At 35.1% G+C, this 23,128-nt stretch overlaps 2 protein-coding genes and 1 long non-coding RNA gene across 5 annotated transcripts; 1 reads left to right on the forward strand and 2 right to left on the reverse strand.

The window, feature by feature from the left end:
* Positions 1-726: 726 nt before the first annotated feature.
* On the forward strand, positions 727-8,483 carry LOC149425458 (putative elongation factor 1-delta). Of its 3 annotated transcripts, none has more exons than XM_089650669.1 (7): positions 727-812; positions 1,084-1,182; positions 1,492-1,971; positions 5,071-5,223; positions 5,690-5,873; positions 7,076-7,317; positions 8,030-8,483. In XM_089650669.1, the coding sequence occupies exons 2-7, from the start codon at positions 1,093-1,095 to the stop codon at positions 8,066-8,068; spliced, it is 1,188 nt and encodes a 395-aa protein (XP_089506795.1). In that variant the 5' UTR covers positions 727-812; positions 1,084-1,092; the 3' UTR covers positions 8,069-8,483. The 3 variants fall into 3 exon arrangements, with proteins under 3 accessions (XP_089506795.1, XP_089506796.1, XP_089506797.1); XM_089650670.1 differs by having other exon boundaries at positions 1,609-1,971; XM_089650671.1 differs by lacking the exon at positions 1,492-1,971 and adding an exon at positions 3,592-3,684.
* Positions 8,484-10,236: 1,753 nt separating this feature from the next.
* LOC149425459 (uncharacterized) lies at positions 10,237-16,370 on the reverse strand. Its single transcript, XR_016305688.1, has 3 exons — positions 13,610-16,370; positions 11,498-11,908; positions 10,237-10,768 (listed from the first exon to the last, which is right to left on the reverse strand). It is a non-coding gene; the product is annotated as an uncharacterized LOC149425459 (long non-coding RNA).
* An 81-nt stretch (positions 16,371-16,451) lies between these two features.
* Positions 16,452-22,485, reverse strand: fs(1)N (female sterile (1) Nasrat). The gene is made up of 7 exons (XM_089650783.1): positions 21,896-22,485; positions 19,279-19,398; positions 19,074-19,193; positions 18,803-18,975; positions 17,913-18,540; positions 16,870-17,789; positions 16,452-16,730 (listed from the first exon to the last, which is right to left on the reverse strand). Exons 1-7 carry the CDS (start codon positions 22,440-22,442, stop codon positions 16,452-16,454), a joined length of 2,787 nt encoding a protein of 928 aa, XP_089506909.1. The 5' UTR covers positions 22,443-22,485.
* Between the last annotated feature and the right edge of the window lie 643 nt (positions 22,486-23,128).

Below are 23,128 nucleotides of genomic sequence, written 5' to 3' on the forward strand. Positions count from 1 at the left end.
CACGTGTTTCATAAGGCTATTTCTGTAGCTATCACTCTTATTGCAAATTGAGAACTGTCAAATCTGAGAGCGAATCATAAATTTATTTGGTTATTTTACACATAAAATTAATCGACTATCTGTATTGAAAGAAAAGTTAAATTTTGTAAGGTAATCCTATTGATGGAATGCTATGGATTACTTTGGATTGATTATTCTTTAAATTATATTCGGTCGTATACATTTTAAATGAATCAATGTAATTTTTTTGTTGGCTATTATTTCCGTTTTTACTGCACAAAAAATCTTTTTTATGGACAAAATTGAAAAAAAAAAAAACAGAAACTGATACTGATACTTTAAGCACAATAATTTGAAGTGGAGCGTTAAGTATTTTCCTTTGAAGTGTGAATTAAATTAATTTCAAACCTCTTAACAACGGTTTAGAAACACTTCCGTTTGTTTCCGTGGAAGAGAAACAAATGTTGATTAATTTATCCGGTATATTAAATTTATAAAATGACATGTATATTGATTTCTTTATCGAAAATGTCCGTGCGTGTCCATTTCCTTTTTTACCCGTAAAGCCGTTACATTTCACGCACTCTCATTATAAATAATACTGAAACCAAAAAAAATAAACTTCTTTTCGTCGGCAGTCGATAAAAATTGCAATATTCAAAATTTGCACATTTTGCCCCAAAAGTTCTTAATTAATTATTGAGCCGTCAACTTAATTTTTTTTTGCCGTGAGGCATCACTTGCTTCATCCTTTCTTCAAAGGCCGTCAAATTTTCTAGTGGCTGTTTTTGGCATATTGATTATAAATTCCGGTAAGAATTTAAATGTTATGTTAAATTCTAATGTTAATCAAATAGTCAATTAGTTTTACGAATTTTTTCTGTGTGTTGATAAATTAATTGCAAAGCTAATACATCTGTATGACGTGTAATAGGATTGTTGTATGGGTGGCTAATTTGAACCACATGGGCTATTCGTCAATGCCAATGAGCATCTAAATTTATTTTATAATAAGTTCGTTAGCCAACACTGTCAATGACAAGGTCGCGCGTTGTTTTGACCTAGGGCCTTATATTATTCCAGAAACTCAAAATGGCGGCAGGATTAATTCATGAGAAGATCTGGATGGATAAGAGCAAGTACGACGATGCTGAACGTCAGCACTTCGAAGGTCTTGCAAAGGTAAACTTATTGCTTTTTTCCTCTTCTACAATATTTGTCACAATTCTCGGATATGTCAATTTGATGTATTTCTATGTAGCATCAATTTGGAATTACTAAAACTGCATGTCCCTCTGGTGATCAGGGCAAAAGTTTATTCTAACAACCGGTATTTGTGAATATGAATTATCAACTTTTTTATCCCATTACAAGCTGCCTAAGGCTGCCAAAGGAAGTCCCAAGGAAATAGATTCTAACCCTCTCCCTTCCTCTCCCGAAACTCACGGTTCACAACCCAGGAAAACTAAAGTCTCAAAGTCACGTCTCCAGGATTATACGTCTGTCCTGGATCTTTGCGATTTCAAGGAAAAAACAAACAAAAAGAGTAAAAAGGCTAGAGAGGCGAATCGACAGCGTGAAATGATGTTGGATTCTATTTCTAACAAGGAGCTCCCCCCTTCCCCTGCCCGGGAGGAGCCTCTCCCTCTCGCCCGTGCTCCACCCGCAGCCACTGCAGCTCCCGCCAACCGGGCCCCCTCGGCCACCCCCGCCGCCCCTGCCGCCAGAGCCCCATCTGCCACCCCTGCTCCCGCTCCTGCCTCTGCCCCGGAGGCCCCCAAGCAAGCCAAGAAAGAACCCAATCAGAAACTCAGCAAAGCAGAGAAGAAACGGGCTAACAAGAGAGAGAAAGAGGAGGCAGCAGCGACTCCCAAAGTGGAAGTGAAGCCAGCAGAGAAGGTGGTGGCCGCGGGTGTGGCCAGTTCGGCCAGTGCGGTTAGTGCACCGCCGACCAAGAGCGACGTCGCCCAGGTATTCTGCACCTGGCTAACTGCAACTTGTGTTTGAGTGCTATAGTTTGCTATTTTGAGCTTTCTAATTTACCAGAACTTTATCACGTCAATTATTAGAGCACGCCATTTTACAAGCCGACATCGAGCGAGGCACATATGCACTTTTATACTTTGGCTCTTGCCGAGTTGCTAAATATATTCATGTAGGTATTGTAGTTATTATATTGAGTTAGAAGTGTAGTGATTTCATGTACATTCATAGATATTCATCTCGTCATGTATTATTATCTAGAAGTCACGGAAGTTTGGTACATGCATGAATAGTTGCTATTTTTATCAACAATTATTTATTTAATGATTTTTTATTTAACAATTTATTATAACTGGCTTTGTATCACAACAAGTACTAGTAATTTTATATTGCTAACAGGTAGGTATTTGTAATGTAGTGTAGTGCTGATTCGAAATTCAAAAGTCCCACTCATGAATTCATTTTCTCATATCTTAAATATATATTTTTTGAAGTTTTAGGATAATGCATTTAGTGGCTCACTTGGATTCAAATATAATACAAGGATAACCTATTATTAGTTGCTTCTTTGAATTAAATTAATATAATAATAACCTGCTTAGTTGCTCACTTGAATACAGTTAATGAATTAATTAGAGGGTCAGTCATATTATGATGAGAGAATGGGGTAATTACACATTTACACTGGGAATGTGGTTGCTTCAGTTTTGATAATGTGTAATTATGTGTACACCTGATTAAATTAGCAACGATGTCAAATAAACTATCATAAAAACTAATACATCAGAGCGTGTTTCAGTTCATGACTGCAATAAAAAGGTTTGTATCTCTGTAAGTGCTGGCAAACAAAAATGTGTACAGTATAATTTAATTAGTATGTATGTATTTAGTACCCTGTACTGGTGATGGATGTATGTATGTATTTAGTATCTTGAATGTGATGGACATTATTATCATTATTTTTATTTCTTTAATTATGTAATTCTATACTGAATGAAAAGGTGTTAATTGAAGTTTCTGGCATGCATTAAATGTGTATGACATCCACCGATATCGATTGAGTCTTTTGGCCACTTTTACCAATCAAACTGATCGATCACTAAATTAAAATGAAGCTCAAAAGACAATCTCGGTGACATCAACACGACAGAGCATTTTTCCTGTCGTCTATTATTAGTTTGGATTAACCATCACTATGTGAAATGGACATCAATATAGTTTTTTTTGCAGGTCAAAACCTTGACTTTGTTCACGAATGTCTGATGGAATAAATGTTTATGCAGTTAACATGTAAAAAATACATACTTGATTATTATTTGCTCAAACGCTCAGTTGAAAAATTATTATGTTGAAATGAAATTAAGTGATCTAATAATGTTTAAAATAAATTTGTCTGCTTAGTTTTGATTGGTGAAAGGGATCATTGGTCTACAATATGTGAGTGGAACCTGGGACTTGAAGCTAGCCAAGTAGCCTATCTTCTCATCTGCCGATGTATTCTAATCAGTATGGGTGGATTTGTACAGCCAGTTGAATAGCTCAACAAGTACAGACGCCAGATAGTCAGCTGTTCAGATTATTGGAGTTAAGAAGTGTTGTTCTGTATAGGGAGGGTCGTCCCAGGTCTGCTCGGTGCAGGGCTCTTCTCTGGCCAGCGAGGTGGCCAAAGCGCGACAGCACATCAAGAACACTCTGGAATGCGTAAGTATGAATCAGTCATCCAAACCCCAACCAACCAACTTTACTCCAACACATGTAGGATCAGATGTCAAGCCAATTACATATAATTATTATTCCCGCCCAGTTGGATGGAGCAGAATTTATAAATAAATTATTCTAAGTATACTTCGACAAGATAAGATGAATGCATTATCTAGTCTCGAATGTGTGAATGTTCAATGTCTGATAGAAGTTTTAGAAGATAATGGAAAGGTTATCTCGGTGAAATATACTCCACAGGCTAATGGTTTCTTATTTGTAATTATTATAACATATTGTTTTTCTGGTGATTTGATTTCTCTCATCATTTAATGAATCTTCATTCTCATGCATGGATTGATACAGATAACCATTACTGAAAACATAACAATGAAATAATTAAACTAATGTGTTAGTTAAAACCGAAATGCATCTGCACTTGTGGGTTGAAATCACAGTTTTATTTTTAATTTTATTACTTATAATAAAAAATGTAACAGAAATATTTAAAAAATTAATGTTAACCAAACAAAGATATTATTTTTATAAGCAATAATTGTTCGCCTGAAACACTCATCCACATTGAAAAAATCTCCTGATAAAAAATACATGACGCCAACGGGACTCGAAAATAATTGTTATCCTTTGTGCTATGCATAAATAAAATCTTGTCTTTAAAAACATTAATTTATCAAAAAAATAATAATTAAACAAAGATATATTTAAATATAGATTAAATATTTCCAACGGAGAATAAATTTCAATTAATATTTTACACACACTTGTATGTTATCTAAACAAACAAAAAAGTAAAAACCCACAAATCCTAACATATTCAGTGATGTTCAACTAATTTACTTTCCTCATTTCTGATCTAAACCAACATTTAATTAATTTGCACTTCATTTTGACCCACCCCATACAACCTCCGTAGTCTAGTGGTGTATGCCCTTGACTTTCAATCTTGAAGGTTATGACTTGACATTAGTATAAATAATGCTAGTCGCTGTGGGTGTACCCAAAACCTCACTACATACAGGGTATACGGTGGTAAAGTGCGCTAACTTCGGGAGGTGATTCTACATGATGGTAGAAGTAAAAAAGAAAAATTCCTTTTTTCGAAATTCAATGTTCATTTTCCCATACAAAAATATTTTTCAATAGAAGAATATTTATTTTTCCATACAAACAATTAATCTTTTTTTTTTTACCTGAAAACTACCTTAAAACATTAGAATTTCATAAAGTTATTTATTTTTTTTACTTCTAAAATCATGTAGAATCACCTCACGAAGTTAGCGCACTTTATCCCCAATAATTAAAACAGAACTCTCTGTAATGATTATCAATATATAATATGATGTTCTGCAACCCTGGTACTGATTATAGATGGACACAGTCCTGGCCAGCGTGCACAGCGACGAGGTGGTGAACAGGATCACCAGCCTTGAGACGGCCATAGTGGATCTCCGCAAGCTGGTGATTGGCATCCAGAGTGAGGTCAAGACCCTCGCCGAGCGCATACCAGCTGTTTCTTCTGCAGTAAATAACCGTTTTAACTAAATTTTAGTAAGATTAGTGTGATGGGTTCTTCTGGAAATATTTGTTGAAGGGTATTTTTAAAAAGCATTTTATCATTTATGAGAATTCGCTTCTTCTGGCACCCTCTGATATCCATCATTATAGAAGCATCTTTTTCCGCTTATAATAATGATAGTAGGAGGCTTTCAAATAGTGTTAGGTTATAAGTAATGTGGATTTTTCTTTCTTCAATAAATAAAATAAATTATTGGTATGCAATCCGGTCAGTGGCTGAATTGATATCGCATCTGGGTCCCACCCAGGCGTAGTGTGTTCAATTCCTAGGCTGGCTAAGTCCTCCATCACGACACAAGTAGGTAGTAGGAGATTTTCAAATATTGTCAGGATATTCGTAACCTGGGAATGTTAGTCATTCTTTAAAAAAAAAAATTAAGTTTTATAAAATCGACTCCATTGACCTGTGCAGCCCGCCCCCGCTGTGTGCTCCCTGCCCGCCAAGGCTCCCAAGGCCCCGGTAGCGGCAGCCCCCGCAGAGGACTCTGACGACGGTGTGGACCTGTTTGCCTCCGACTCGGACGGCGAGGATGACGATGCCGCTGCCAAAATCCGTGAGGAGAGACTCGCCAACTACGCTGCCAAGAAATCCACAAGTAGGTTGACCAGGAGGTTATTGTTTCCACTATCGCTCATATTTTTGATTTTAATTCATCGGGTCATGTAGTGACGTTTTTGCTATGAAACATCAGTAGCTGTTGAGTCATGTGCCATATGTGTCACCAAATGACAAGTCCTCATAAAACTCGTTCTATCTTAATTTCTATAATGGCCAGACATACGATATAAACAGTTTTAAAAGTTTACCATCGTTGTTCCCGCATTTGAAATTGAATTTAAAATGTAAATATCTGATAGCTACTCGAGCTATGATGTATTTGACTGATATTTGATATAATCTGATTATTGATTCGGTGGCGGTTATTAAAAAAATCATTCTTCTGAATATATTAATATGGAAACATAACTGCTTACTGTGGTTTAAAGCCGATGAATCCACTTATATTTAATTGTTTATCCTGTATTCTTAGGTTTTAATTGTATAATTGAATTATTTATTTTTAAAAGGGGACATGTCACTCTTATCAAATTATTGGGAAATCAAGAAAAACCTTATAATTTATTTTGGTTTTGATATTTTAGCACATAGTCAAAAGTCATTACGATGTTATTAGGTTAAATAGTTAAAGGTTCTTATTAAGAATAAAATATGAAAAATAAAAACATTTCTGGTACAAGTACCCTTTTAATAATAAACGAGATTAAAATGTCGAAATAAGATTATGTATTAATCTGGTTTTTCGGCATTTTCTCTTTCTATTATAGTTGGCCAGTTTATGATGCTGAGATAGAAATCTTGGTGGTCTTCCTCTATAAATTGCATTCACTTTGCGAATATAGTCAATTGTTTTAGTGTTTATTGCGTTCTTCCCTTCAGGAAATGCCTTATCAATAGGAAAAGGTATACGGTTGACTGTGGACCTTTACATAAGCTTGTTTCTTAAGTGTGTGTTTTTACCAAGCCATCAATATATTGATAGGCGACTGAATATGTAACTAAATATGGGTAGCTATCGTTCGACCGGATAGGTTTTGTAACTAACATGATACATTATTGTCTAGCCTTAAGGGGTTAATCTACTTACTCAATGAACCTTGTCTTTGTGATCTATGAAGTTTTACTAAAACGCACACATACATCGTATCACAACATACTGTGTGATGGAATAGATTACGTTGAAAAGGTCAGCATAGTAAAGGTTGTTTGTTTTGTAATTGATTCAATTTTTTTCCTCAGAGCCCGTCCTGATCGCCAAGTCCAACATCATCCTGGACGTGAAGCCGTGGGACGACGAGACCGACATGAAGGTGTTGGAGGAGAAGGTTCGCCTGATCGCCTGCGACGGCCTCCTGTGGGGTGCCTCCAAGTTGGTAACCCTCGCCTACGGTATCCAGAAACTACAGATCTCCTGCGTTGTGGAGGATGACAAGGTCTCTATCGACTGGTTGCAAGAAGAGATCGAGAAGAATGAAGACTATGTAAGATAAACACTAACTTTGTTATCTTAATATTTTGAGAATAATTATTGATAAATCCACGGTACTGTTAACGACCCTCAATGCAAGCGATCCAAATTCAGTCAGTTTTAAGAGATAGCCTTGGTTACCCCTGCCTCTCAGACGGCCTGTCATAATTGTTGACAATTTGGAATATTATGAAATGTATTCATCTTCACGCAATATCAAACTCTTTGCGCTGGATTGTGGATCCCACATTAGCCTGTGGCCTTCGTATAAAGGTGATTATTGTATTCCGTTAAACTGCATATGTTTAAAATAATGTATTGCTATTTTGTTGTTTGATTTTTGGGATTATTGCGTGTAGTATAAAATTTTCAAGAATCATTGTATTATATCGTCACCGATCTCCAAAAATCTAATTTTGCAGGAGAGACAAAAAACTTTTGAGGAGTATCAACTTTCCGTGGCACGTTAAAACTATGTTGTGACGGAAGTATTGGAGATATGCGGTATTTCATTAAAAATATAACTGATGTCTGTTGTCTGATATTGCTTATTTGCCGCTGTGTGCTACTCTGTGGCGCTAGTATACAGACATAAGTGTAATTTACTTTACTGTCGAATTTCATAAAAAAAGTGACTAAGATTTATGTCACTTAGGCGGTATTGTTTCTTCGTCGACGATATGTATGTTTCATCCGTTCTTACATTGTTTTCTTCTCATTTCCAGGTTCAAAGCGTAGACATTGCCGCATTCAACAAGGTTTAAGTTAAGGGGTTCGAAGACTGTTACTTTCTAAAGGACTCTGCTTGTCAACTCAGTGAAACGATATGTTTATGTTCTATGAACATCAGTCAGTTTAGGAATTAACACCACATTTCCGTATCATCAACAGTTTGTTACTGGATATGGGTGAGGAGATACAAGTTTGGAGTGATTCATTTATTCGTGCATGTGTTAGTTTTCAACTCTGTGATTGTGATGTTTTATATTATAGTATATTTGTATACTTTTTTTTTTAGATAAAATTGTCAGTATTTGCAATAATAATTGTTAGATCATCATTGGCGATACTTGATATGTGCAGATGGGGTAGAGAGAATGTTTAATGAATTTCCATTCCTGATTGTTTATCAATCCCGTACCTAATTTCAATTTGAATTAAAAACAGCCATAAAATTTTTATTTGTGTTTTTATTATGAACTGATTTAAGTTGTTTTAATTTAACATTGATTTTAAATTGATCTTTATTTTTTATCTAAGTTTACCATAAACCGTCTGTTCCAACTTTTATAGCAATGTAAGAACATTTCAGATTTGTGTAAAGCTAGCCCGTCATAAATCGACAAGAAATCAACATAAACCGAGTACTGTAAGACCCTGCGCAGAAAATTATGTTTGTTTATAGTAAGGTAACGGCTTGCAGCACTGTTCAGTGTGGAACTTTTCTGCGCAGGGTCTTACAGCATTTGATTTGTGTCGATTGCTTACCGACCTATAAGATAAGTGGCAGTTAGCACTAAGGAGCGTTGGAGCAACGCACACCCAAACTTTCGGTCATTCTAAAAATAATAATTATCAACTGATAATATTATCACCGAAAATCAAAGCAAATAATAAAAATAAATGTAACATGAGTATTAAGTTAAATTCAATGAGCTCGAATTTTCATTCTTTGTATCACGTGTCATTTGTAATGTGGTGTGAGTGAATTCCATATTGCTCATCATGGAACATCAATTATCTATACGCACAGAGTTTGAATATTTACCACAGTATTGTAATTTGTCCGAAACATGAACGGCCCTCGCCAATGACTTTTAAACTCTGGGCGAGATGGCGCCACTTTAGTTAACAGTTTGCATATCCATCATTCCAGCAGGTCGGTATAAGCTTTAAATTGCCAGTTGCTATTATTCTTTACTCCCTGACCTGAAATGGGGATAAACTGGCAATATTTTTATTGCACCACACATTTTTGTGAGGACTAGCTAATGTCATTTTCAATATTAAAATATTTTTTCATTTTTCAAAGCCCTGCCAAAATGATCGAAATCTGGAAGAGTGGGTACACATAATATCACACTTACCTGGGTTTTGTCGGTTAACAGTAGGTACTTCATGTTGAAAGAGAAAGGGGCCTTTTTGGCCCGGAGCTCTGTATGCCATTATTTCCAAAAAGTCAAAAAACAGTAGGTAGGGTTTTGTCTACCCGTGAGGTAGTGTTGTAAGTTCTGTCAGAATCCGCCGACCAAACGCAGGAAGTTAATATCTCTTTCTTAATTCTATGTATAATTTATACACAATTACACTTATATATTCAGAATCAGCGTTTGTTGATTTATATGAATACATATATGTTTTTTTATACATAATATTTTTAATTCAAATTCCCAATTCAACACATTTTTGAAAAGTGATAAAGTCATGAAGAGCGATGAAAAAAACCAAGTTAGTTTATAGACCAGGTTTTTTTTTTCATCACTTTTAATAACTTCATAATAATAGACTTTACAGAGAGAGGTTGTACGTGGTGTCATCATTCTAGTATCTTCTGTCTTTTTCGTTTTCACACAAGATGCATGAGAAGGAAGAGGTCGATCGTCGATGACAAATATACAAGATCAATAATAAAACAGTAACTTGCCAATTATAACATTCATTTAATTTTTTAGTTACAGACAATAACATCTTACACAAATTCATGCAATAATTATTAAAACATTTGCATTATAAAATCTACAAAGATCGTGTTTAAAATTGTATTTTCTCAAACAAAATACTCAAATCAATACATTAAATGGTGAGAAAAGCATTAATTATTTTGATATTTTTCTCACATCTTACAAATTAATTATGTATTAACAATAATAATATGAAATAACATTAATTAATAAAGCAGATTACACAACAATTCATCTTCCCTTAGAGATTACACAATAATGCATCTTCACTTACAGATTACACAACAATGGATCTTCACTTACAAATAATGAATTTTTTAACAAATAATAATTTGATTTTATACATCCAATAAAATTTTCTAATAAATAATAAATATAACATTTCTAAATATTGATTCTATACAATTTAACAGTGATTTTATACATTTTCTGCAAATTATTCTATAAATTACATGGAATATGGTTTAAAAGTTTTCTATGACCTAAAGAGTTTATGCAATGTACTGAAGATCTTTCATTGCCACTTACAATAAGACATGACACATATCTGGGAGTTGGGTACTTTCCTGGGCTAAACACTTCCAACTTGTTGGCCTGTATGTCCAAACTAGAAACATACTTGAAGCCCTGGAATCCATGGTAAGAATACATTCTAACAGCTCGGTTATTCTCAATAAACACAAGCATTGTTCGGTAGTTTGGTAACTGGATGACCTTCAACGATGTAGGCTTGAAAGCAATAAGTTTTTGGAAAACTTTGGCTGCGAACAGGTCTTCATATATCTAGAAAATATAACAAATAATGTTGTTAAATCTTTTTTATTTTAAACTAGTGCAGTCCTGTGGAAAGTCACGGCTAGTCTGAATTCTCCACAAATCAGTTTTGAAAATGGCAATAAAAAAAAAAGTATACTACAGTTAGGTACATTATCGCTCGTCTGAATTCTCCAAACAAACACTACAAATTTTTAAAGTAATACTTAAATTCAAATCAAATGTTCTAGAGTTCATTGAACTGGAGTTTCAGACAGACAGAGTCACTACCGTAATTAGTCTTTTTGATGATTTGAAGTAGGACTTAGGGGTGGTTATTATTTCATTATGTTCCAGAATGTTTAAATTACAATGGTAATTAAAATTAACATTTTTTACCAAGGTCGGGATGTTCCAACCTCTGTTACATTAAAGTCAAAATAAATTAAATTAATCATTAAATCCAGTCTAAATTAAATAACCTATTTATTCTTTATTTAATGAATTGGATTTAAAAACAATCAGCACCATTTTGAATTCTTGACATTTGAACAGTCTCCGTTAAACTCTGATTCTTGGTTTGTTTCAGCTTTTGACTATATTGTGGCCAAGTGTCAAATTGACGGCTGATAAAATATTGATCAAACACTGAAGCGGACAGAGTGTCAGTATTTAACAGGGACACTTGACAAAAACACCTGATTTAGCATTACTGCGCTTTGTTGAGTCCAAGGACATTTGAAAGAATCTATATCTCACCGTTATAGATCCGTCTGTTGCATCATCCTTCAAATCAGACCAAACTGCAGCAAACAACTTCTTGTTGTGTTTTCCCACACTGAAATCAATCACCTCATCGGCCCATGCAAGTTTCTCCTCTGCGAATGCTATAGAGACTTTAAAATCACTTTGCTGCGAAAGTGCCTCATTAGGTTCAGATAGCTGGTAGATGCCATGTCCGTCTGTCAACAGCAGTACGTTTGAAATGTGGGGGAAAAATCTTAAGAGGCTACCCGCTGTCGGCCATGCTTGTTTTTGTATCAGTTGAATGCTGACATCAACTGTATTAAGTTCATACTTGTATAAATAATTCTCATCAAGAGTGTATAATGTTCCTTCTTCGTTGAGTAATTTTTGTGCGTATTCAGCAGGTGGAAAACTATTGATGTGCTGAAATTTGAGTTTTTAAGTATATTAAAACATTTATAGATGTTGCATAAGGTTAAAAAAAAATAATATCATTGTTTAGCGTTCAGTACTCCGAATGTGACATTTAACTCTGCAGGCCTCAACCATATTTTGACAGAAGGTCAGAGTATTTCCGCTTTGCAATAAAATCAGAATAATGGAATATTTCTGAATGTATCTGAAAACTATAAATTGCTTTTGAAAGGTGATAAAATACGCTTTCAAATGTTATTGTTGTAAATAAAAATTATACTTTTTGATATATAAATTTTTTTAATGCCAACAAAAAATTCAAAATGACTCACTTTACGTTTTTTGTAACAAAAATTACCGATAATGAAAAAAAAGAAAAAACTCATTTTATTAGACAAATGTATTAAAAACGTTACTGTCACCTCATTTATTGTAGTTTCGTACAATAATTAATAAAAATAATAATTATTTTGTTTCAAATTATGTTCGGAACCTTTGGTTTCAAAAAGGTGCATATTTTAAAACTCTTGATTTGAATATAAAGGATGGTGTTTCCTCTTTCTAACACCGTTTAGAGCATATTTCTGCGTTGTATCTCCATTACAGTAATGGAGATTTCTTTGAGACCATATGAGTTGTTCCCAAAAGCGAAAAAAATAGCCTGAAGTGTTAACAAATTTTGTTCAGGAGAGTGAAAAAACCGGGACATATAATTTGATATTGTCGTTAGAAGCAGTGTTACACAATTGTCAAAAAAAAACATTTTGATAAAGATTCATTATTTTGTGAATGAACATCTCAATATTTGTTTGGAGAAAATGGCATTAAAAAGCAAACTTTTTTTTCTGTAATACATCTATTTTAAAATAATTTTTTTGTTTGACTGAGTATTGAACCTTCCTACCCGGGAACTAGAGTGGACAACTCTATCAACCTCGCCAAATGCCGATCGGGTAGGACTGACATTTATTTCTTATATTAATTGCTGTAATGTCATCCAATGTCAGAGAATTGCCTCGTGTGAGATTGCCACCAAAAGTTGATGAATGCATTGTCATTGACAATGAGTCTATCAGCCGAGTTTCAGCTCAATCGAAAATCGGGAAGTGGGTTAATTTCGACTTCCAAATTTGCATTAATTTATTCATTCATTCACAAAAATTATGGTGAAATTCAAATAGATATATTTAAAAATGGTTACATTCGTGGTAATTGCGTGCACAGTGCACACACAAGAGATATAACCTCATGAAATAAGTAGGCGCGGCTATACAATCCCATACAACTGTCACAGATATTTATTATAAGGTTCCTTGATATTTCATCAAAATGAAAATTCAACACACCTTTAAAAAGTAATATAGGGTCATTAAAAGTGATGAAACAAAAACTAGATTAAATAGTTACATATGTAACCTATTTAATCTAGTTTTTGTTTCATCACTTTTCATGACTTTACACCACTTTTTGTAGGTGTGTTGAATTGTCATTTTAATGATATACCCGGTCACCGTATTATAATACACGTCTGTGATGACTGTACGGCATTGTATGGCGAGCGATATAGTGAAATAAGTAAAGCCCACATTTTATAGGATATAGGTACCACACACATAGGTTATATCTCTCATGTGTAACTAGCTTACCACTTGTATAATGCAGTTTTGTGTTATTTCACTTGATGTGCGGGTCAAATAAAGTATGTAATACCTGCAGAGTATAGCCATCGAAATTCCAAAGTTCCATTCCTGTATAAATACATTGACATCTATCTGACAAACTGATGATATATGTATAGACTCCTTGTTTGACAGTGTGCCAGGAAACCGCACATCCGGTCTCTATTTGATTTTCCTTAGTGAATATTCCCGAGTCTTCCTTCCACTTCCACAATTCGCTTGTACATAACCCAAGCTCGCTCAGTATTATGAAGCTCTCTCCATTGTGCTGGAAATGGTGTGCGTTGAATTTATTTGAGAGTGGGATGGATTGAACTTCCTCAAAGTTCTTGGAAAGAGAAATCTGATTGTTGGATATGTCTACAATACTGTTAAGGTGTGCGCACATGTTTCTGTATTGCGTAATCACATCTTCATCATTTACAACCTCTGAGGTACTTCTGTCTCCGTGTGTTATATACTCTGCAATATTTTGAACTTGAGAGGCGATATCCTCACTGCTCAATACACCTTTTTTATAGTAAACATCACCAGACACATTCCACTTTCCTGTAATAAAGCGATCTCCATTGCTGTTGGTAAAGACCGCATTTTTCATCCAGATATCTAGGTCTATATCATTGACCCGGTTAGATATGTTAAGATTTTTCTCGAATGTTGTGTTTCCATGAAAGATATAATTCCCTAATAACGCTACATCTGAATCCACTGTTATTACATCAAAATATTTATCGTTTACTGTCTTTAAATTAGCATTATTGGTGATGTAAACATTTGAGTGGAAATATGTGGGTGCGTCTATTACTTGTTCGCCGTTCATCATCAATCGGTTATTGGTTTCTGCTTCTAAATTAACCGAGTTAATGGTGCCTTCTACTGTTATATCAGAATCCACAAACACCTTTTCAAACTTTACAGTTTTATTATAGACATTCTCACCATGTTTTATAAGATCGTCCATGGGATAATTATTTAAGTATTCAACATTGATATTATTTTCTATTGTTAAATCGTGAAAGTGCTTACGGCCATATACTTTTTGCCATTGATCAAGAAAAACTGCACTTCTTTTCCATTCTTCGATGCTACAACCTTTTATCATAGTTCCTTGCAAATTGTGAAGAATATTCAACGTTCCATGCACAGTTAGGGGCTCTTTGAATTCCAGAGAAGAATTTATGACAGTATCACTATTCAGAAAAACAATATTTTCTAGTAATTCTCCTACATCTACTCCATTGTAAACATTAGAGATGTCCAAATTATTGTTGATTATTACTGGACCATTGAAAGCAATATTGTTTTCAAAGTTATTATCGTCGTGTATGTGTACGACTGAATTCAAAATATTCTCCGGATTGTAAAGTTCATTTACCAAACCATTGACAATAAAGTTATCAATGAATGTGCCATCTGCTAATGAAACGTCTCCTTCAAGATGATATTCATTGTTCCTGGCGTATTTGGCGAATTTGGATAGCTTCCGCATCGAGACTTCATTTATCATTCCGTAGGTTTGGATGTTTTCGTAGATATTAATATTGCCATTGATGTAAGCTGTTCCTTCGAGTGTCTGCTTGCTGTTAATATTCAGTAAGTTTTGTGTGTGGATGCTGTTGATATAGTCTGTGGCTACATTTCCCCGAACTTCCAAACCATTCATATAAGTTTTTTTACCAGTGAATGTGATAGAACTGTCAGTTTTTTGGACAATGTCGTGCATAAAATTTTCAAAATGTTTATTCCCGACATTTCCAGCCAAGAGAAGTTCTCTCACATTGACGCTGTCAGTGAATGTTATAGGTTCAGAGATGTAACTATCTTCTTTTAACCACACAGCATCCTCCGCTAGTTGATGCAAGTCTATACCATTTATTCTGAAAACATCTAATTTTCCATTCACCCGTAGATTTCTAATATTTACTTTTCCCGCTGCAATCTCATCGTGAATGTTATCCATTTTTCTTACGAAGGCGCTTATATCTTCTTTCTTTTGGCCATTTAAATATTTAAAATCGAGGCTCTGCATTTTAGCTCGTCCAATCTCATAAGGGGCGGTTATTTCTCGGAACTGTGTTTTACTAAGTCTCATCTTATCGAAATCATCCAAATTGACTCCAGATATGCTAAAAGAGGTTTCAAGATTTCCATCGATGACCAGTTGATCAATGTGCAATCTGTTGAATTCGGGAGAGTTGAGTATGAGCTTATTATCATTTTCAATATACAGTGCATCTGGCACCATCCAATTGTTGCATGTCTCGGTAACTTCCAAACTCTTGGCAATAACGTTAGCGGCTCTATCTTCTATGATGACACTGTCAGGATTATCAAAGTCGTCCTCAAATAGTAAATCTGCCATAACAGTCTGATCCCCAGATAACTTGATGGTATTGTCGGTAAGATCAGATATATTGACTCCATCAAACAGCCCACCCACCTGAAGATTGTCAAATATAATCTCTCCGTTCAGTTCATCTGTTGTAATATCCTGTTCCGTGTCAATTGTAAAGAATTCTTTGATTCTTCTGTTATTGATGAACCCTGACTGGACATTGAGGCCATTTTGGATAAATACATTTCCTTCAAAAGTTTTCAAGGAGTTTATTGTCAATGGTTGGTTGCTTTTTGGAACAATGTCTTTCAAGAAATCCCAGGTGCTATCGTTGATTTTATTTTGCACAATTACGTCACCCTCCACTATCAAATTTTTAAATATGACTTTAGATCTGATATTAGTTGTGTCTTTAAGTAGAGGATTGGATAAGAAGGCATCTAAATCTCGTCCTGTAATCTCCCCTTTCACCTGAAAAGTTTTCAATCAATTTAAATTCGTAATGTAATATGTAAGCCTAAGAAAATTTTCGGAAAGACTACAAAAAGAAGCAACTCACGTTTAATCTTTCGGTTACTGTTAAATCATAAAATGTAAAGTTATCCAAATTTTGTGGCGATGATAGTGTAACAATGTTCTGTGGTAGGATTCCATTAACAGTTCCATCGCAGTCCACGGCTCCCACGCGGACCGAGCCGATGAAGGTCTTCGTGGCTGACACTTTAGACGCAGACTCCTCATTGGTGAAGAAGAAGTCTTGCGGAAACTGCAGGCTATTTAAGCCTTTCATTGTCAAGGATCTGTCAACTGCAATTTTCTGAAAATAACACAACTTATTTGACAAACAGTCTACATAACTGACATACTACTGAATAACTGATTGACTATATACTTTTTATTTAGTAGGCTAAAATTATTAATGGTTTTTGTTGAAACAATCTTAATCTTATACTTACACCATCAACACGAAGCTGTTCAACGTTCATGTTTTGATTTTTCATGATTACCCGGTCGATAAAATCTTTCCACGGCCTTCCGTTAATGTTAATGAAATCGAGGTTCTTTGCTACAGATAGTGACATCAGGTTTAATTGGTTAAAATTCTGCATGACTTGATCTGTTGCTTGATAAGATTTTTCTTCAATCACTTTTGTGAGTCCCTTGACCGTGAAGTCATAGCCGTTCGCCTTATTATCGATGATTAATTTATCACGAACTTTAATGCTATCAAAATTGAGTGGATAAAATTTTGTATCGACTTCAAAAGACTTTTTATCCGCTGTATAAATGTCATCTTTCAAATTAATTCCATTGAATGTTCCCTGGTCTCCAAGTTTTATGTCAGCCAGTACATTTAAGTGGCTGAATATTTCAAGATCTCCAGTCACAAATAAAGGATTAATATTTTTGGAAGGATTTACAATATTCATTCCATTTATCATTTCTACATTGAGGTGGTTGGTTCTCAAGTTTCCGAGGATCTTTTTCCCGTGAATCACAATGTTTCTGTCTTTGGGCTTCATAACCGCATCTTTGAAAATGTGATCCACGCTCACATCATTTAAAATATTAATTTGAGCACTATTTACTTTAACGTTTCCATTGACAGTTATTCCTCCCTTAATTCTAACATCTGGCAGCGTAGTAGGAAGGCCTTCCTTTTTCAACACTGCATTTCCTATTTTATGAACCAAAGCTTTGATCCGCAAGTGATTGCTTTTAATTTCACTAAACAAAGGAGACATGTCAATGTTGAAATCAAAGTTGTTCACGTTTTGTCCCGCAATAGTGACTATTTTACTTTCTCTCAGAAAGTCTTTCAAGTTTCCGTTTACACGTATCGACGGTGCGTGTAATTCTTTGATTTTCCAATTATCTGTAAATAAATCCTCAATGATTTTGATGAATCGTCACATTATAAAACAACTGCTTTGTTCAACCATTGCGTAAAATGTTCAGTCTGTTAAAAATAAGAATGTTAAATAATATATTCACCAACCTGCTGTTAGCAAATTTATATCTTTGTGGAAATCTCGATTCAGGGCTCTTTCTGCTTCTTCCAAAACTTTTTGTTGGGCCAAAAGTTTGTCTCCTAGTATTTGTTTGACGGCTAGAACACTTTTCACTTCTTGTTCGACCGGATCCATCATTTTCACTAGTTCAGTTTTGATAACGAACATGATAGGAGCAAACTCTTCGCTGGCTGTCAGTACGCTGGCGTCTCCGTGAACTGTGAGCAAGTTTGTAGCCCCTCGGAGACCTTTTTCTCCTTCAGCATCGAGGATACACGTGAAGCCAAACATTTCTTCATCGTGAGATCTACACGGTGAGTGCTCCAGCAGCACAAAGCTCTCTCCGTTCCACTGAAGAGCTTCCAGAACGCTACTGGAGTGGCTGTGGTGGTCCAGCCGGTGTTGGAAGAGGACCATCACATCATTTCTGTAATATCCCAACTTGATCGGTAGCCACAACTCCACATGTTCTAGTTGATAATTTTGCAATAACATCTCTTCAAACTGATTTCCTTTAATTTGATAAATGGCGGAATGATCCCCTCCGACTGCCAGGAAGCTGTGAGGGCCTGCTGTGAAAGCAGATACTTCAAGAACACCAGGACTTGTAATATTCTGAAAAAAAAGTCAAAATTAATGATAATTTTTTTTAATATGTCTATTTGAATTTCACTTTTGTTTCAATAATGAATGAGAATGAATGCAAATCTTGGTAGCGGAAACTAACCCACTTCCCGACATCGAATCGTTGTTGATGATTGATAGGAAGGTTCAATCCTGAGTCAAACCATAAATAGATGCTTAAAGTTAAAAAAAACTTATGGGTTAATTTTTTAACATACGTTTTTTATTTTGGTCGTATGTATTTTGTTTGTACCTTGAAACAGCTGTACAATCTTGTTGTGGGGCTGTATTTAAATATTGCGACTGTCTCCAAATCACTTTGTATGACAGCTATAAACTTTCCATCATTGATAATTATTGGCTTTCCGTTTCCGTTCCATCGTTGTTCGAACCACCAATTTTTCCACAAGTCCAGACCAAAAATTGCTAGAATAATGATTGAATATTAATGTAATGATATAACCCGAATAAGCAATGAAAGCAAAGAGTCCATTACGAATAACTTTATAAATAATAATTCTTACAAACTACACCCTCTTCAGAAGTGATAGCAATTTTCCAATGTCCTCCCAACTTATACACGCTCATGTGCTTGATAGAGTCGTATAATGTCCACGACCAAATTTGAGTCAGATGATTGTCTCCTGAAACAACGAAAGATTTCTCAAAATATCATGAAAAATTACACTACCCATTGACTATTTAACTCATTATGTTATTCAATTTTACCTTCTAAATGATGCCAATTAATAATTGTATCTTGAGCTGTAATGAGTCCACTATTCATGGTTCTTTCTTCTGCAGCCCACCATTGGAACATACACATGGAAGTTATTTGCTCGTCGAAATCTAAAATGTAAATAATAAATTAATATTAAAGCGATGCGTCAAGTTGTGTGACATTTATAATCGGTCCGCTAATAATAATACTCCTCATGTAGATGGCTATAAAGCTTAAATTCCCTGCTTAACATTTTACAATAAATCTATAACCGAAAAGGGGTTCATAAGTAGGAGATTTTGAACTTTAAAGCAGTTCTATAAGCCCGATAATTTTTTTTTTTAACTAACTTACTAACCATCACGCCGTTTCGCCGCAGGGGTAGGCAGAGAGGACAGACCGCCAAACAACTCGGTCTTGGCACAAACTCCTTGCCTCATTCACATTCATACATCGTCTCATACATACTCTTCTATTATTCTCACTCTTGATGTGGCCCGACTCAAGTATCTGATTCACTTGGTCGTGCCATGACTTCCTCGAGCATCCTTTACTTCTGCTACCATTCACATTTGCATCATTATTTTTTCTAGGCTTGTCATAAAAAGCTCGATGGTTTCTAAGTCCAAGATGTTTTCTACTTGCAGTATTTAATTAAAGCATCTGAAATATTTCTAAGCGATCAAATTTTCAAACCAAAAACATACGTTTTTGCATTACTTTGTAGTGCTTCGCCTAGGATCTGTATTAATTGTTTAAATACACGAAGCAGAGAATAAAATTGTGAAGTATCTCTTATACTAGTAAGTCTACTGGAACAACCATAAGTGCAGTAATCTTTCATATGCTTCAAAGGAAGCATATTCTTTACAGGGTGTATCAACACTTACCCGGAAGACTTTAACCAGCGATTTCTGAGCATATTTGAAGTAAAATTGTAGATAACATTTTGCTGTCTGGTGATTTTTTTCTGTACATCGCAATTGATTACACTGCCACTTGTCACAAGGGATCACGTGATACGCGCTCTGTCTCGTCTCTAAGATGCTGCTGGAACGAGACGGAGTGCGTATTAAGCAATGCGCCAGTTTGTATCCATGGAAAAACATATTTTTTGTTAAATCCATTCGAGGGATTTTTAAACAATTGCCAAATTTATAAAACCTAAAAATATGGGATGAACGGTGAAATCTAGGTGGATTCATTGGCTTTAAACCACAGTAAGCAGTCTCATATGTTTCCATATTAATATTTTGAGGAATGATATTAATTAAAACATATGGTAAATGTATATATACACGGTGTCCGGAAACTCGTAGTACAAGCGGGAAACTGGAGAATCTACACCACATGGGGAACCCAAAAAAACAAAGTTTTTTGATTTGAGCATTTTCAAAAAAAAAAAAAAAACCAAAAAAAAATATTTTTCGGCTATTTTAGGGTTAAAGTTTTTTCTGGTGTTTAGGGTTGAATAACAGATGTTTTAACCCTGCAGAGCAGAAATATTTTATGATTACACCGGGTTAAATGAAGGGTGATTTCAAAATAATGCTTCAAATCCGAGTTTCTTCATTTGTTTTACTTTCAAATAGTTTTAATTAGTTGGGTACTTTGATCTTCAGTAATAATTTATAAGAATTTGATTAAAAAAAAAAAAAAAAAAAATCAACTTCAAACTCGATTTACTCGATAACGAAAGCTCAAATAAAAAAAAAAAATACTACAAAATCGACTCCAAATGTGATGTAGATTCACCAGTTTCCCGCTTGTACTACGAGTTTCCGGACACCCTGTATATATACACCGAATCCTCGAATGTTAAAAAAATGTCATCAGACAGCAAAATGATATTCATATTTTTTTCTCAAATATGCCGAGGAAGTTGGTTAAAGTCTTTTGGGTATGTGCTTTTACACCCTGTGAAATGTAAAACAGACGGTAGACATCTCTCAATTTTTTGTGTTGGGTTAATCAAGTTGCCATAAAACTACTCTGTCTTGCCTCACAATCCTTGCTTCATCCATATTCATACATTGTCTCTTACATACTCTTCTATTATTCTGACTCTTGACATTATTAATATTATTTAATGAGCAGGCAGTATTCTGCTAATGCGCTTATATATGATTTCACAATAAGTTTAACAGTAATTGAGTTGTTTTATATTCAAAATAAGTTAATACTTTCTTCTCTCCAAATAAGAATCCAATCGAGCTCACGATTGGTTTATGTTAGTATAATTGACAACATGTTGTGAAAGTTTGTTCCATTCATCCACTACTCTATTTGCAAGGTAGTGTTTCCTAGGATTGGATGTAAAAGGTGTTTTACTAATTTTCTTTGAGTGTCCAAAGAGATTTATATGATTTCTTGGATGCAAGCCAACTACAATGTCCAGATAAAATTTTGAAAGTCTCAATGAAGTTACCCCCTTTTCTTCTTTCTTTTAACGTTGGTAATCTTAGTGATATAACCCAGTAACTCGGCCAAGTAGTTGATTTATTGGTATAAAACATTGTAAGGGCAAGGGTCACAACTTATTAACAGATTTTTCAAAAATTGTCTTGGCTGTCTTGATTGCAGTATTTTCACCGTGGCATTAAATACATGATTTGTGCATCTTACCCAAGTGTTCAACGTGCATCCCATCACGGTTTGAGGTGAGTAGGGTGAGACCGTGGGGCCCCCTGCCAGCTGCATGCGCTCCGGTGCTGGTCCACTCAACCACCGGCCGCTCCAACTTCAGGGACTTCTCCGCTATCACCTCCACAATGCGGAGCTCCTCCCGGTTGTAGGCCCCTGTGCCAAAAGTATACGAGTGCCACACCGGCTGCTGCAGTTCATAGTCTAACTGGTTTAGCTTTTTTATTAATTCTTCATTTGTGGGACATTGATTAGAATGTCTTTCGAAATTTTTTTGAGCCTCTTGATTTGTATTAGACTTTGTACTATTTGAGTTCTTCAATTGGCGGGTATTCTTTAATTTATGTATTTCACGTCCTTCTGATTCGTGTAATTCGTTTGATAACTCCGGGTATGAACTAAGTTCTTTTGAAAGATTTTTCTTACTGACCTGAACTGTGTTTAGCTCCTCTAACATAAGCTCATCATTGTCCATTAATGATCCCATATTTATAACCGTCTTTATTCGCTCTTTGTCGTTGTTATGCATCTTGGTATAAAATGGTTTCAAGATATTACTCTCAGGATACAATTTCTTTTTTAGGAATGCTTTATTATCTTGAAAATTCAAAATGTTTTCAATAGATGTATTCACCTTTGAGTTGAATATTTCTTTGGTTGGATTGAGTTTGACTTCAAAATTGAATGTTGAATAGGTCACATTTGATTTGGTTTGGCTTTCTGTTTGACTTGTAGAAGTTGGATCTTTCGCATCATCTGCACCATCTTCGAGAATATTGCCGGAGTCATTTTCCAAAGAAGACAGATCTGAAATGTCTAATAACTGTTGCAAAGAATCAGAAGACCAATCTTGAATGTTTTCAATGGATCTTTCAGTCATTGATGAAATCGGGGATGCTTCTTCAATAGAAAGGGAAGAGAAGTTGGAGTAGGATCCAGAAATATCGCTGCTGAATAAAGAAGTGGTTTCGTCTTCAGATTCCCGGACACTCTCCGTGGAAGTGGAGTGAGAGCCATTATCATCATTAATGAGGGGATTTTGGCTTATGTTGCCAATACTGTTTGATGAATTAACTGTTGCATATTCAACGGATAGATCACTTCTGCTGGAGGATTCACCATCGGAATCAGATTCAGAACTATCAGCTCTGTTATTAAGTTTTGGAATCTGAAAACGAAATAAGCAAAAAATGATAAGAAAATCAGTGACGTTAC

Source organism: Hesperophylax consimilis, chromosome 3, assembly GCF_061612785.1.
Source record: "Hesperophylax consimilis isolate HC1 chromosome 3, BYU_Hcon_1.0, whole genome shotgun sequence".
Classification (NCBI taxonomy): domain Eukaryota; kingdom Metazoa; phylum Arthropoda; class Insecta; order Trichoptera; family Limnephilidae; genus Hesperophylax; species Hesperophylax consimilis.

Bases quoted from the DNA above. Each gene is read 5' to 3' on its own strand.
- LOC149425458 (XM_089650669.1), top strand. From the start codon at position 1,093: ATGGCGGCAGGATTAATTCATGAGAAGATCTGGATGGATAAGAGCAAG. The intron at 1,183-1,491 runs GTAAACTTATTG...TCACGTCTCCAG, and splicing joins ACTTCGAAGGTCTTGCAAAG to GATTATACGTCTGTCCTGGA. The intron at 5,224-5,689 runs GTAAATAACCGT...TGACCTGTGCAG, and splicing joins TACCAGCTGTTTCTTCTGCA to CCCGCCCCCGCTGTGTGCTC.